The 13,660-nt window shown below is 37.9% G+C and overlaps 3 protein-coding genes across 3 annotated transcripts; 2 read left to right on the forward strand and 1 right to left on the reverse strand.

Moving 5' to 3' along the window:
* Window positions 1-4,314: 4,314 nt before the first annotated feature.
* On the forward strand, window positions 4,315-8,048 carry LOC137740936 (uncharacterized). Its single transcript, XM_068480740.1, has 14 exons — window positions 4,315-4,451; window positions 4,896-5,048; window positions 5,177-5,288; window positions 5,410-5,562; window positions 5,854-5,958; window positions 6,079-6,162; window positions 6,234-6,349; window positions 6,452-6,553; window positions 6,650-6,763; window positions 6,875-6,931; window positions 7,020-7,086; window positions 7,177-7,230; window positions 7,337-7,411; window positions 7,492-8,048. The coding sequence occupies exons 2-14, from the start codon at window positions 5,029-5,031 to the stop codon at window positions 7,639-7,641; spliced, it is 1,209 nt and encodes a 402-aa protein (XP_068336841.1). The 5' UTR covers window positions 4,315-4,451; window positions 4,896-5,028; the 3' UTR covers window positions 7,642-8,048.
* Window positions 8,049-8,875: 827 nt separating this feature from the next.
* Window positions 8,876-10,022, forward strand: LOC137738781 (uncharacterized). The gene is made up of 2 exons (XM_068478254.1): window positions 8,876-9,417; window positions 9,724-10,022. Exons 1-2 carry the CDS (start codon window positions 8,998-9,000, stop codon window positions 9,877-9,879), a joined length of 576 nt encoding a protein of 191 aa, XP_068334355.1. The 5' UTR covers window positions 8,876-8,997; the 3' UTR covers window positions 9,880-10,022.
* Window positions 10,023-10,272: 250 nt separating this feature from the next.
* On the reverse strand, window positions 10,273-12,972 carry LOC137740892 (glucuronokinase 1-like). The gene is made up of 6 exons (XM_068480696.1): window positions 12,730-12,972; window positions 12,430-12,579; window positions 12,110-12,298; window positions 11,914-12,030; window positions 11,675-11,835; window positions 10,273-10,643 (listed from the first exon to the last, which is right to left on the reverse strand). Exons 1-6 carry the CDS (start codon window positions 12,958-12,960, stop codon window positions 10,400-10,402), a joined length of 1,092 nt encoding a protein of 363 aa, XP_068336797.1. The 5' UTR covers window positions 12,961-12,972; the 3' UTR covers window positions 10,273-10,399.
* Between the last annotated feature and the right edge of the window lie 688 nt (window positions 12,973-13,660).

Genomic DNA, 13,660 nt, shown 5'->3' on the forward strand with positions numbered 1-13,660 from the left:
AGTTTCGTAGGATGCATACCTTCAAAACGATAGATTCACTAACACTTAGAGTTTATTTATACTTTCATTAAGTATAACATAAGATTTAGTGGTATCCACTAGTGTAAATATTTTAAATTGAACATCGAATTCATTCATTGTATTCATATAGGCTCAATGAGTGTAACTATAAAAAAAATAATCAAAATCGGAGTTAAAATAGCCGTTAAATCGTGATTTTTCTTTTTATAACTGTCGAAAAGTTTTGTCATGTTACTTGATCTTTGAATGTATGTTTTTTGCGATTTTTTGCTGATGTAATCTTGAAGCATATACAAACAAGTTTGACGGTTGGATCGTTGAAATTAGTTTCGTAGAATTCATATCTCATCAAGTTCAATGGTGTGTGTGTGTGTGTGTATTTTTTTTTTATTAAGTAGATTTAAATTTATTTATTTTGTACGTATAACACTTAAGAAATTGAATAGTATGTATATTTAAGCCGATCCAATGGTCACCAATTTTTAAAATTTAATTGAATATATATATATATATAATTATTATAGTTTTTAGGGGTATAAAATTGTTAAATTAATATATATATATAATTATTATAGTATTTTTTAGGGTTATAAAATTATAAAATTAATATTTTGCTTATCGTGTATCGTGTTACTCACATGTATACCCGAACCAACCTGTTATCTTAACAAGTGCTTATCGGGTTACCCGATAACTATTCGATACGTTAGTGTGTTGATTTGAATATCTGTTAATTTCATGTTGGATTATTGGATCGTGTTAGAAATTATCAGGCCTACTCCCACCCATTCAATCACTTGCTTGTGATTGCAGCAATTCCCCGACAACGCTGTCCGGAAAATAAGTGCAAAAAATTTGGCACTTATCAGATTGAATCCAATCCGATAGTGTTCGATCAATTGATTTCAGTCCATTTACGTATGCACTCGGCTTATTTCATATTGGACCAGTTTATTTCTTGGATCAACGTAAAAGAAAACATCCTCATAAAAATCTACCTAAATACAATATTGAACTGAGATAAGGCAATACTCTCTCTCTGCATGGTGAGAGCTCTTCTCTCCGAAGTGAGAACCCTCTCACTGGTTCTATGAGGCTTTCAGATCTTAGTGGGGGTGACAACGGTTCGGTTTGAGGACGAATATGTTATATTTATCCTCATAATAACGAAAATTAATCATATTCATAACCACTAATTAATCATTGGGTATTATCCATAATCATACCCACCGGGTAACATATTTCCATTGGTTAACGGTTATATCTATCTTCGTCAATACAAAAGATATATTTGTTCAATTAAAGTATAATAATTTAGTAAATATTAATTTCGTCACTAAATATTTGATGTATAAAATGATTTAATGAATGGATCTTGTGGAGCATAAAAATTAAAGCTAAACATTGATAATGTTGGTTGATCTTTGATATCTCCCATAAGTACTATTGGTCTGGATTCTCATAAATTTTGATTCATATTAAAACTTTTTAACTTGCCCACAAAATGCAACTCACACATTGCAATTTTTGTATTCTTAAGGTAATGGATTCAGTAAATAATAAATAAAGTATTTAATTAATTATAATACAATTATATTATATATGATTATATATAAATTGTCACGCCCCGATCCCGACATAGGTCCAAGATCGACGCGTGACTTCACTAAATACCCGCACATCTATCATACATTGCATCTAGGATACAAGCCAAACACAACTCATGATCCAAAAGCGTAGTAATTTTTTGTATACTTTATGGTTGCATCTAACCTCCTCGTTAGACTGCCTACGTACCCTAAACGGGGATCCAACCATTTGTAGTTCGTCATTCACTACACTCGAACATTCATCACACAGACCACTATGTCTCAACATAATACCACAATTCAAGCATGTAGCACCTCAAGGAACATTCAACAAAGCACTATAATATTCTCTAGTCATCTTGCCATTCACCGACACATATGCATTCCAATACCATCCAATAATCACACCAATCAATAACACATACAATACACCGAAATGCAGGGTTAAAGTGTTTAGCTTCATAAAGATTCGAAACCTATGCGAGTTTGACAATCTCAAGATCAGGATGTGTCGTTTCTTGAAATACATAATAGATTGGAATCTTGTTGGCTTCGTGAGTTCAAATTGAGAAATTTCTAAAAGCGAAGATGTTTAGTTGATTAGAACATTGTGCTCGCCCCTACTCTCTAATTTGAAATTTTATATTCATAAATTATAATTTTAGAATACTGTATTGTTTTGATACACGATATTTTTATTAAAACTAATAAAATCAAATCTAAAATTTTTTGCTTAAAAACCATATCCTGAAACGTTTGCTTGTTCCGCACCTGCTTTCGAAGCCCCCGACCCATTCAATTACTTGCTTGTGATCGCAGCCATTCCCCAATAGCAATGTGCGGAAAATGAGTGCCAAAAAATTGCCACTTATCAAATTGAACCCAATCCGATAGGTGTTCGATCAATTGATTTCGGTCCATTTATGAATGCACTAGACTTATTTCAGTCCTTTTATGTTTGCACTTACTTATTTCATATTGGACCAGTTTATTTCTTAGGTCAACATAAAAAAAAACCATCCTCATAAAAATTCACCTAAATCTCATACCTAAATACAATATTAATATTACAAATTAATAGGACTCTCCACCATCTTATGTTTTTAATACAATATTTTAGAATGTTGACACGACAATTGATTTTAAAATTTTAAATTATGAGATAACAGAAAATTTAGAAAGAATCCCACCTTGAAATAGTTGCCATAACATTTCTCTTAGACTAATAATGATTAACTGGCTAAGTATTTTTATCTTTAACTTAAAAAAATGTTGAAACAAACTATTATAATATTTTAAAATAATTAAAGATTAGTGGGCCAAGTCCGCTGTTCTGCGGTTCATTGGGTGGGCCAGCTCAAATCACAAAAGTTGATTTAAATAAGTGTGGCTGGGATGGACCTCCTCGTTTGGCACTGCTACACTCTAATAGTCAAAATATTCACGTTTCCACCGTAAACAAACCAAAAGTGAAATGACAAATACACATTATTAAATCACGATAAGTGGTCCAGTAAAAAAAGTGAGCATCAACTCCCTAAAGAAAAAATATGAAGTCCTGGATTCGATATTTTTGTAACCTGTGAATCGTGACTACGTATATGGTCCAATTCCCAACTAGCCTCCTATGAGTTGAGAATGGATGGATAATTGTGGTTCACCACCAAATAGTCCCCCTAAAAGAAGAAAAAAAAAAAATGCCCCTACTTAATCTTGACTATTGTAAATCTTTTCGATCTAATCACAGGTAAGCTATAATTCTCAATTAGCGACTTTTATGGGCTTGAAAGGGTAGATAATTGTGGTTACCAGTTGCCCTTTTTAAAAAACAAGAAAAAAATGCATTCTTATTTGATTCTTAATATTATTTTGCCTTAACCTGGATTCGACCCAAGTTCATTTCAGATTTTAGAGGGAATATGATTCCGTTAACTTTTTAGTTAACTTTAATAGAATATTCTGTTAAAGTTAGTTGTTGACTGTTAGTTGATTTTTTAAAATTTTCTCAGAAACCCTTCTCGGCTAATTTCGATTTCTCAAATCTATTTTTGACATTCATTTAGGAAAATTCTGAAGTTTTAACATATTTGACCTCCAGAGCGTCTCTATTGACTTTTAGGGTTGATCATTGACTTTTTCGATGACTTTCTGTAAAAAAATTCGAAGACCCTCATTAACGTATTTCGACGTCCTGATTCTAAATCCGCATTTTGTTTTTCCAAATTTAATCATTTTAGTTGAGTTTTACTAATGTGTCATAATATTAATTATTCAAATAAAAAATAAAGAAGAGTACGTATTGGATAAAACAAAACATAAAAATCATCACTGAAATTAATTTTTAAAGGGAGATGGCCGGCCCCAAAATTGTAAAACACTACCCTCCAAAAATCCAATTTCATCAAAATAATCAAATCACAGCCATCATTTCCTCTCCATTCGTAAATCACGAAAAGCGCATATTTTTGTTTCTTCTGCGCTCCCGCGCGCAAAGAATTCCTCACTCCCAGTCAACGGCCAGATCTCCACTCCCTTCACGCGGGTCCCACAAACTCTATTCATCCAATGGCTGGATCCTTTGGTTCAAAACTTCCCGGCACGGGCGACGCACGTGATTAAAAAGTCCAAACGGAACGAACGAAGGCGTTAATAAAAGGCGTCACAGAAATGGAAATTCCTGGTGGAGTTCAAATCTCAGCAGTTCCTCGTTGGTGCCATTTTCAAAAACCCAATCGGAGAATCAGGGAAACGGAACTGGAAGGCCTTGCCGGCCGACGGAGCTGGGCCGTGTTCGGTTTTGCTCCGCCGCGTTGAACTTTTATTCACGGCAAAATCACCTCCGTACGTTTTTACATTCTCGTTAATTATTAATTACTTTCCTTAATCTCCTTTGTGTTAATATTTCCGGATTTGATGCGTTTAACTGAGTTTAACTTCATGATTAATAAATTAATTAAATTTAGAAACTCCCGCTGAAATTTCCGCATAATATTTAATGCCATTTTTAACATGAATTTAAAAGATATGGATTACTTGGAGTTAACGGAAGATTTGGCACAAAACCGAATGCAGTGATGTTCTAGGATTCATACAGCTAACCCGCTTAGTGGGATAAGGCTTTGTTATTGTTGTTGTTGTACTAGGTTGCTTAGCTATGAATTTTGCTGTAATTAGAATTGGCTCAGCTGATGAGTGGTGCCAACAAAGCCAGTGAGCTACTGTTTGAAAAATGAAATTAATTTGACTCGCAAAGCATGTTTGAAGTTAATTAATTTATCGTTGCAGCCTTGCAGGGTTGTTTGATGGTTGCTTCACCACTGAAGCTGTAGAATCTGCCGATTTTCGTGCGTGTGGAACACCCTCTGCTTGCTAGAATTCAACCTGTATCTTTGTGACTGTGGGATCAAACTTGAGCAATATGGGGTCTCCGACACGCATGTTCGAATCTTATAAATCTTATTTTTGTTTTTGTTTTGTTCATTCTGTAATCTTTTACGTTCATTGATGTTACAACGGAACTCAGAGTTTGCATCATTTGTGTAATGTGAACTTCTTTTGAGATGCAGCGGAAATTTAAGAAACCCCAATGAGACAATGAGGCTTGCAGTGACAATCTTTGTTGGAGCTGTAGTCGGGTTCTTTTTAGGAGTATCGTTTCCAACAATTTCGTTGACTAAGGTGCACGAATTATTATTTTATCGTTTTTTCTGTATGGTTGTGTTTCAGATGAATTTGGTTCTGAATCATATGATCGTATGAAGAGTAACATGGACTTCTTTATTGTGTTTGAATATGGTAGATGAATCTTCCGTCCACCCTTTTTCCTTCAATTGATCTTTCGTGCATAGAGGAAAAGTACTCCGGGTTTTCACCCCAAGTGTTGTTGAGTGCCTTGTCTTCTTTGAAGGGAAACGAGCAGCGCACTGAAACATATGTGTCTCAGGAGACAAAGGTATGTTTAAATTATACTTGTGCAGCATGGAAGGATTTAGGCCTTCCCCTAGGCTAATTATCGTAACAATAATGAGCAGAAATTGCTTGCTTGCTAAAGGAAATTAAGATACTACGCTGAATTCACACGCTCGTATAGTGGTTCTAGAGGCAAAGTTATAGGGTTCAGTGAAAGGTTATACTTTTCTTTAGGCTGTTTTGATGTTGTAATTGTTCCAGGAAATTTGGTGCGATCTATTGTTCCGATGTTTATGTCATGGCACTGACTTCTATCCATTTGACTACAATGCAGATTTGGGTTCCAACTAATCCTCGTGGGGCTGAAAGCCTAGCGCCTGGTATCATTGCATCTGAGTCGGATTTCTATCTTCACCGACTATGGGGTCTGCCCAGTGAGGTGTGCATCTGCACTCTAACTTTAGTATGAATGACACGTCCTGTTTTGATTGAGAATTGGATTATGTTTTCAGACCTGTTCTCTAATCTTTGCCTTTTCTTTTGGAGGTGGAACTTATAGGACTTACTTGTCAAGCCAAAGTATCTTGTAACCTTTACTGTAGGTTGTGCTCAGAAAAAAAACGTTGATGCAGCAGTGAAAAAGGTCTGTTCTCTCAACAAATTCATTTGTGCAGTTATTTATCTCTGTTTCTCTTCCTAAACGTAAATTTACAGTTTTCAGAGAATTTCACCATACTTTTGTTTCACTACGATGGTTTGACAAGTGAATGGGATGAGTTTGAATGGTCGAAGCGAGCTATCCACATGAGCATTCAGAAGCAAACTAAATGGTTAGAAAAAAATGAGCTGCTTTGAATATTTAAAGTTGTCCCAATAATTGTGCAAGAGATTTATGTTAAACCCCACCTAAGCGTCCTGGAAATTGCTTCCAGGTGGTATGCCAAGCGGTTTTTGCATCCTGACATTGTGGCACCGTACGAATACGTATTTATTTGGGATGAGGATCTTGGTCTGGAACACTTTGATGCTGAGAAGTGAGCGTTGAGAATTCATTGTGCTGTGTTATTTGAATTTTGAAAATTGCTGCTAGGATAAACTAAATGTTAAGGCTTTAATCTTCTGTGTACCAGATACATAAAATTGGTAAAGAAACATGGTTTGGAAATATCACAGCCAGGTTTAGATCCAAAGAGTGGGCTAACATGGCAGATGACAAGGCGGAGAGAAAACAGCGAAGTTCACATGTAAGATTGGCAGATTTTCTAATCGGTCTTTATATTCCGCTCATTGATAATACTTCAACCATTGATTGAAATTGTTGCTTGGCTTACGTTTTCTTGAACCTCTTCCTACAGGCAGACAGAGGAGAGACCTGGTTGGTGCAGTGATCCGCATTTGCCACCATGTGCATCGTATGTAAAGATAATCTTATCCATCACCGTTGTGGAAGCTTTTGGAGTGTGTTCTAATGCATTCTAACATGAATACCAAAATGTGCAGGTTTGTTGAAATTATGGCACCTGTGTTTTCTCGGGATGCATGGCGTTGTGTCTGGCATATGATTCAGGTATATATCATCGTCTTTCTCAGCTCAATCCGTTGCAAGGCCTTTAGTGATTGCTCTAATGCTACTTCTATAATCTTTTCCCTTTTGCAGAATGACCTGGTCCATGGCTGGGGTCTGGATTTTGCTCTTAGAAATTGTGTTGAGGTTCGAAACAACGACTCTCTCTGTGCCTTAAATATTACTCCTTCCTGCTTGTGATCGTAAATTTGTAATTTAGGGCCTTCCATCTTTTATCTTTGCTTGGGAACAGCCTGCACATAAGAAAATTGGAGTCGTGGACGCGCAATGGATTGTCCATCAAGGCGTTCCTTCACTCGGGAACCAAGTAAGTTCAAGCTTCTAACCTCAGCTGATATAACGATTTTATCTGGAACAATGTAGTCACCGATTTTTTTCGCCCGACAGGGGCAAGCGGAGGGTGGAAGAGCACCATGGGAAGGGGTAAGGGAGAGGTGTCATAGCGAATGGGCAATGTTTCAAGCACGAATGACCGGCGCCGAGAAAGCATATTTTGAGGAAATGGGAGTTGATCCTCCAAATTCAACAGCTCATTAGAGGGTTGAAAGTAATGAACCGGGATCCTCTCCGGATCCCAAAAATCTGAGTCGAAGGATCCAACGATCCAGGCTGTTGAAACTTGATTCAACGTTTACAATTATGATAATTTTTAGAGCGGCTACCTGTATGTAGTTGTTAGATCAAATTTCAACGGTCTGGATCATTGGATCCATAGACTCAGATTTGTTGGGATCCGGAGAGGATTCAGGTTCAAAAATAATGGTGACAGGAACTTGTACAAATACAGCTCGACTGTACTTAACACAAAGTTACATTCGGTCTGGCTGTGTATTGTTGCTACGACAATACTAGTGCTTTTTAAGGTTGCATTTTTCGTGCTATACCCGTAGAGGTAGAATTCATCTCTCGTCTTATGTATCATACGGTTAGTGGAATTCGTAAAAGATGATGGATTAGCCGGGCTTACCAGTAATTCGATGTGACGAACTTGAAGCCCAAACAGTTAAGAGCATTTATAAATTATTAGAATAGTATATAGATTATAAATTATTAGAACGCAAAATAAAAGTTATTTATTTTTTGTCTAAGTAAGAGTCGCAAATTAGGTAGGTCTGGACGACCTAGGCGAGTGTCTAAGTGATCTAGGCGTGTGCCTAAGCAAGTTTAAATTTCATTTCTTAATTTTTAAACGTTTAGAGATTAATCTGGACGGTAACCAAACGTTACGCGGGACCTAGGCGGAAAATTTTAAAATAATGGATAGGTTGCATTAGAATTCTGATTTTGGTGCGTAGTTTATCTTGGATAATTACTTATGACATGAGGCAAGCTTTCTCCATCTCAATTATAATTCACCGTTTTCTCTTAAAAGATATGTCGTTCTACGATCACAGTGAACTCGTTATACAGATTGCTCTCATTCTGTTCACATTAAATTAAGAGTAATGTTAGAGAGACTAAATTTATGAACAAAGTTTTAAAAACTAAAGAACATGAATGTTGATGATTAGTTTATTACTTACACGTTGATAAATATACTTATTCTTATTGGTGATACATCATTTACTTTACAAATTTAATCTCTAAATTTAAGTTCCTAACATTTCTCTTGAATTGAATAAACAGCAGCTGTAAATTGCAAAATAATAATTATTAATTCAACGACTCAGTGACTCACGCAGCCACGCTTCACTTTTTTCCGTATTAGGTGGCAAATTCTAAATGGATAAAAGAGGTGGCAAATTCAAAATATTTCCCTAATTGCAGAAAAACGAAAACGACAACGTTTTAGGTTTATTTGGCACTGATACTCCACCGTGACGAATCCGGAGCTAGCAAAAGTCATTTCTCACTTGAAATTTTCATTTTTCCCGCTCGCGGCTTCCTGCGGTAATGGAGTCTGCAGCAGCTTGGGTGGACGCCCAAGAGTGGGAGGTCTGCAACGACGACGGCTTCGTCTTCAAGCGGAGGAAGCGGCGCCGGGTCGACGCAGATGCCGACGAGTCGGTCCCGGCTCCACCGTCCTCGGCCTCCGCGGATCTACAGGAGGATCCCCAGAAACTCCGGAGAGAGCGGAGGAGGAAGTTTCTTCTCAAACTCAGAGCTAAGTACCAGGCGGAGATCGACCAGTGGGAACTTCTGTCGAGCACGTTGCGCGCAATGGAGGAGAGGGCGCAGCAACGAGAGGAGGAGCAGCATAGAATGGAAGAGCGAGAACGGGAGGATACGGCGTCGTTGGATGGGTCTGGGGTGTTAGAGATTCAGGGGACAGAGTCCTGTTGTGGGTCGTTGGTGGATGAGCTTCTCTTGCAGGTGAATTGGGGGTTTCTTTCTTTTCGTTTTGGGATTGTTTGGTTTGTGGCATTTTTTTTTTTGAAAATTGAAAGATTTTCGGGATTAGGGTTTTTGCAAAGTTTGAAACTTTAGCTCGTGACGCCAATTTGGGGCTCAGTTGAGCTGATTTTCCATGACATTTCTCTGATTTCTCAGTAACCAAACATCAATTGAACTTTTAGGGTTTCTGTTTTCGTTTTCTTAGACTACCTTAATTGACCCCTAAACTGGTAAGCAATCATTCACAGTATAATTACATTTCTTCGTCCTCCTTTGTGAATGCAGGTAGACGCACACGCAGCGATCATTAGTAATGTTTCGAGTCTCTGTGACACAGCGGACGCACTATGTAAGGTAGAAGAGGAACGGATTGCTCCGCTTTTCTTCGGTATTCCAATCAGCAGTTCACCGAGGGAGCTCATGAGATCGCTGCAATGGTAGCCTGTATTCATGAAATTCCCCAAGGGGTAGGAGGAAGTAGTAGAGGGTGATGTGGAGTAGGTGCGGCTGTTGGGCTTCACATAAGAAACAATATGCTCTGATACCATGAAGAAACTTGAGGTTTCACCGTAATATTAATTTTTTCCTCTTTGGTCATGTGATTTGGTATGAGTGATGTAGCCAAAACCACAATAGATGAATGAGGCCTAGAAACTGGAAAGTGTGTATATGTTGTATTGATTATATTTCAATTTCGATTCATGCTTTTGTGTATTCGTAGCTACCACTTTGCGTTTTAGATTGTCCTAGATTTCAATTTCGATTCAAAGCATTTCTGTCAATATAGATAGAGAGATATTGAATGTCGAAATTGATCTTTAACTCCATTCGGTCTCTGGAAAGACTTGCATTGATATCAAACACTCGAACAAACAAATAGCAGTTTATAATTCGTTTCAAACAAAAGGCGTAAAAATTGTGTTCCTAAAGAGAACTAAATCAGAAGACACCAACTAATTGCCTATTTTGATAAGGTTTGTAGATCAACCTCGTTTAGAAGAGAGGGAATGACTTCTATCGGTTCGAGTTTAAAGCCAGCCTTTTGACACTCGTCCTCCAAGAGTTTCACTTGTGAAGGACCATCGGGACAAAAGACGACGACTGCCCCTCCGCTACCTGTGAACTTGGATGCTGCACCCACCCTTCGGGCTACCTCCACCATTTCTATGTTTAAAGCACCCAAAGCATCGTCTCCAAACATGCTTCTGCACAACATACACATACCAACATTGAGCATCCATAAAATGCACAAACATAACAAATGCGAAAATGGTTCAAAATATAAGATGTTACTCCAGCCCAGCTGCCATGGCGTAACCCATTATGACAATGTAACACATTGTTGTGCCTTGGCCCGTTCGTTAGTGCGGAACCGAGATTCAGATTACAACCTCACCAAAAATCACACACAGTTGAACAAAATAAAGTACAAGAAATAAAGACACAGAGAAATTTACGAGGTTCGGCAAAAAACTGCCTACGTCCCCGGAGAGATATTGCTCTTCACTATGAGAATAACAGTACAAGTATACATGAGTTAAATCGACATAACCCAATCCCATATCCCTTGTACACCCACTCACAGAATTTTCCCAAGAGCCTCACTCTACCCCAAGAGTTCTTTCACTAGAATACTTTTCACTCTAGCTCTCTTGATTTTCTCTCAACCCATGTTCAACCTTTTCCATGGGAGAGCCGAATGCTCTCCCCCTTGGATGCTCTCTCCAAAAGGAATGCTCTAAAACAAATGGTGCCCTTCCTACTCTTTTTCCATCTCTCGGATGCACCCTTCATTCCCTTTAAAAAACAACCAAATACAAATAAAATAATAAGGCTACTTGCTAGCCTTTTCCTTTTCTCCTCAAAACAGGGAAAGCAACAATGATTTTGTCCACCTTATTATTTTATTAGCCGAAAATGGATGTGAGTTGGCCACTTGGCCACATATTCCAACACACATAAGAAGGGACGTAACGGGTTTATGGTGCTCAGGGTCTCAATTAAAGAAAATTCTTAGATTTGACATCACACCCAAATGGACGCAAATAGTGACGTTTTTTTTCTTCTTATTATCGGACCTTCTAGCATGTTGAAGCGACTACTGAAAAAGGTTTAGCAAACAAATGTACAGTTTGTGCAAAATCGACACTGAGTGGCAATAGTCTCGAACAACATCATATTCCTCGCATGAATGACACACATAATCGAATAACGAGTCAAGCAGGTAATCTCAAACCTTCTAAGGTCAAAATTTCTGTTCATCAGAGAAGCTAATTTAGTGTAGTCCTTTTCAAGTAAGGCCATCCTTCCTTCTAGTGCAATATTTGCAACTTCTGTCATTGATGATATTATAAACTCATCACCGTTGAGCCACCTTTGACGAACGGTACTATGTACCTGCCATCAAAAGTCAATGAATGTGTCAATTCTTGTACAGATTGCTCAACAAGTGGAAAACGATAAGGAAACGCTAACCTTCCCAGAATCACTTGGATTCTCGGCATAGATGAGGTGAAGATGCGGGAGAAGACTAACATCCATGGGTGTGTAAATTCCATGCCCCAAAGTATCCATGTTTTCCTTGGCAAATTCCTAACAAGTCGAAAAGTTACTACATGCCATGGTTGAAATTTGAAAGGATGTTAACATGGAATGGTTGAAACTAAAATACCATGTAAACGAGGCCGCCATAAACCTGCGCCACCCGATCTTGAAGACCGGCAACAATGCCAAGTTGCTTCTCGGCATTAAGGACGAGGCCGGGGCGGACCTCCACTTTGATTAAATGCCTAACCTTGTGGAAGTCAAGAAGGCAGCTCAGGGCTGCACACACAATCGCACTAGATCCCGAAAGTCCTGTCTGAAATCGAAATCGGAATCTCAGTCTCAATCTCAAACTCAAACACAAACACAAAAATCAAAATCCCTACTCACTTAAATCACTAAAATTAATTCGTTAGTGTGATTAAAATTTAGTTAATTAAGATTTACCTGGCGAGGGATATTGGTATCATACGAGAGAGTGAAATTTCGAGTTTCCAATTCGATCGCATTTTCCTTGCAATAATCGAAGAACACTTTGCAAATCGCCATCAACAATCGAACACCTCCATAATATCCCTCACTACCTAACCGATTCACCTGTTCGATTTCGATTTTCCCATTCAATCACATTTCAAATTTTCAATTCAATCACAGCAAATGGAAATTTCAGTTTAAATTTAATTGCAGGATTCAATTCAACATTAGGATTATATGCAATTGCGAAATTGAAGTGGTGCGGCGACGAACCAGGTGATCGAGGGATCGGAAGACGACGAGGTCGTGGGTGGGGTGGGGCTGGATGACGAGATCATCGGACGGCTGCAACCTTACGGTGGCCCAGAAGTTTCCGACGCTGAAGGAGATCGTGCGGCCGTAGTAGACGTCGCTCGGGTTACCAAGCAGCCCCACCCTGGCGTACGCCCTGTGTTGGATCACCGCCGCTTCCGACGACGACGTCTGGTGGTCGTCCATATCCATTTCTGTTGCTGCTTGCAGGGTGAATAAAGCACTAGGTTCAAACTATGAGAAAAGTTAACGTTATAGACTTTTTCAGCTAATATTTTGGCACAATATTTTATAATGTTGACACGAAAATTAAAGTTAAACTATGAGGCAGCAAAGTGTCTAGAGTGTCGTATTTTTCAAAGAGCCTTGCTAGCATTTCTTTTAAACTCTTAGATTTGATTTTTACAACTTTTTAAATCTTCTATTTTCAGTTAGATGTCATTTATTCTCGTATTATTCAACGGTACGTAGTATTGATGAATGAAGAATTTAGAAAATCTATTGGAAAAGCAACCCCAAAGATTTAGGACCAAAAATGGCTAGTGACAACTGTATAAACTGACGGTTTTACCAATCTTGATTGTTACAAAGTCAATGCTACCACTTCAAGTCTGTTGCTAGAGCAGAAAATCAACTTATTGACGAAAAGAAAAAGAAAAAAAGAATCGACCATTCAAGTTTTAAGAAATTTTCATTTATCAATTGCAATTTTGTCATGTGTATTTACGTGCTTAAACTCACCTTGTTATATCTAATCAAAATTTCAATTCTTTTTACGTGGTCTTTTCCATCTCCGGTATGGTTTTGGTATCGTCTTTTTATGAAATTCATCCAATTTTTTGCATTGATACTACCATTGTCTGGTCTTGATTAGCAATGCATCTGTTTAGAT

This window comes from Pyrus communis, chromosome 7, assembly GCF_963583255.1.
Source record: "Pyrus communis chromosome 7, drPyrComm1.1, whole genome shotgun sequence".
Taxonomy (NCBI): domain Eukaryota; kingdom Viridiplantae; phylum Streptophyta; class Magnoliopsida; order Rosales; family Rosaceae; genus Pyrus; species Pyrus communis.

Excerpts from the sequence above, each read along its gene's own strand:
- LOC137740892 (XM_068480696.1), bottom strand. The coding sequence starts at position 12,960 with ATGGATATGGACGACCACCAGACGTCGTCGTCGGAAGCGGCGGTGATC. Across the intron at positions 12,031-12,109 it reads ATGGCGGCCTCGTTTACATG|GAATTTGCCAAGGAAAACAT; the intron begins GTATTTTAGTTT and ends TCGACTTGTTAG. Across the intron at positions 10,644-11,674 it reads AGAAATTTTGACCTTAGAAG|AAGCATGTTTGGAGACGATG; the intron begins GTTTGAGATTAC and ends TATGTTGTGCAG.
- LOC137740936 (XM_068480740.1), top strand. The coding sequence starts at position 5,029 with ATGGGGTCTCCGACACGCAT. Across the intron at positions 7,087-7,176 it reads GTGTCTGGCATATGATTCAG|AATGACCTGGTCCATGGCTG; the intron begins GTATATATCATC and ends TCCCTTTTGCAG. Across the intron at positions 7,231-7,336 it reads CTCTTAGAAATTGTGTTGAG|CCTGCACATAAGAAAATTGG; the intron begins GTTCGAAACAAC and ends GCTTGGGAACAG.
- LOC137738781 (XM_068478254.1), top strand. The coding sequence starts at position 8,998 with ATGGAGTCTGCAGCAGCTTGGGTGGACGCCCAAGAGTGGGAGGTCTGC. Across the intron at positions 9,418-9,723 it reads TGGATGAGCTTCTCTTGCAG|GTAGACGCACACGCAGCGAT; the intron begins GTGAATTGGGGG and ends TTGTGAATGCAG.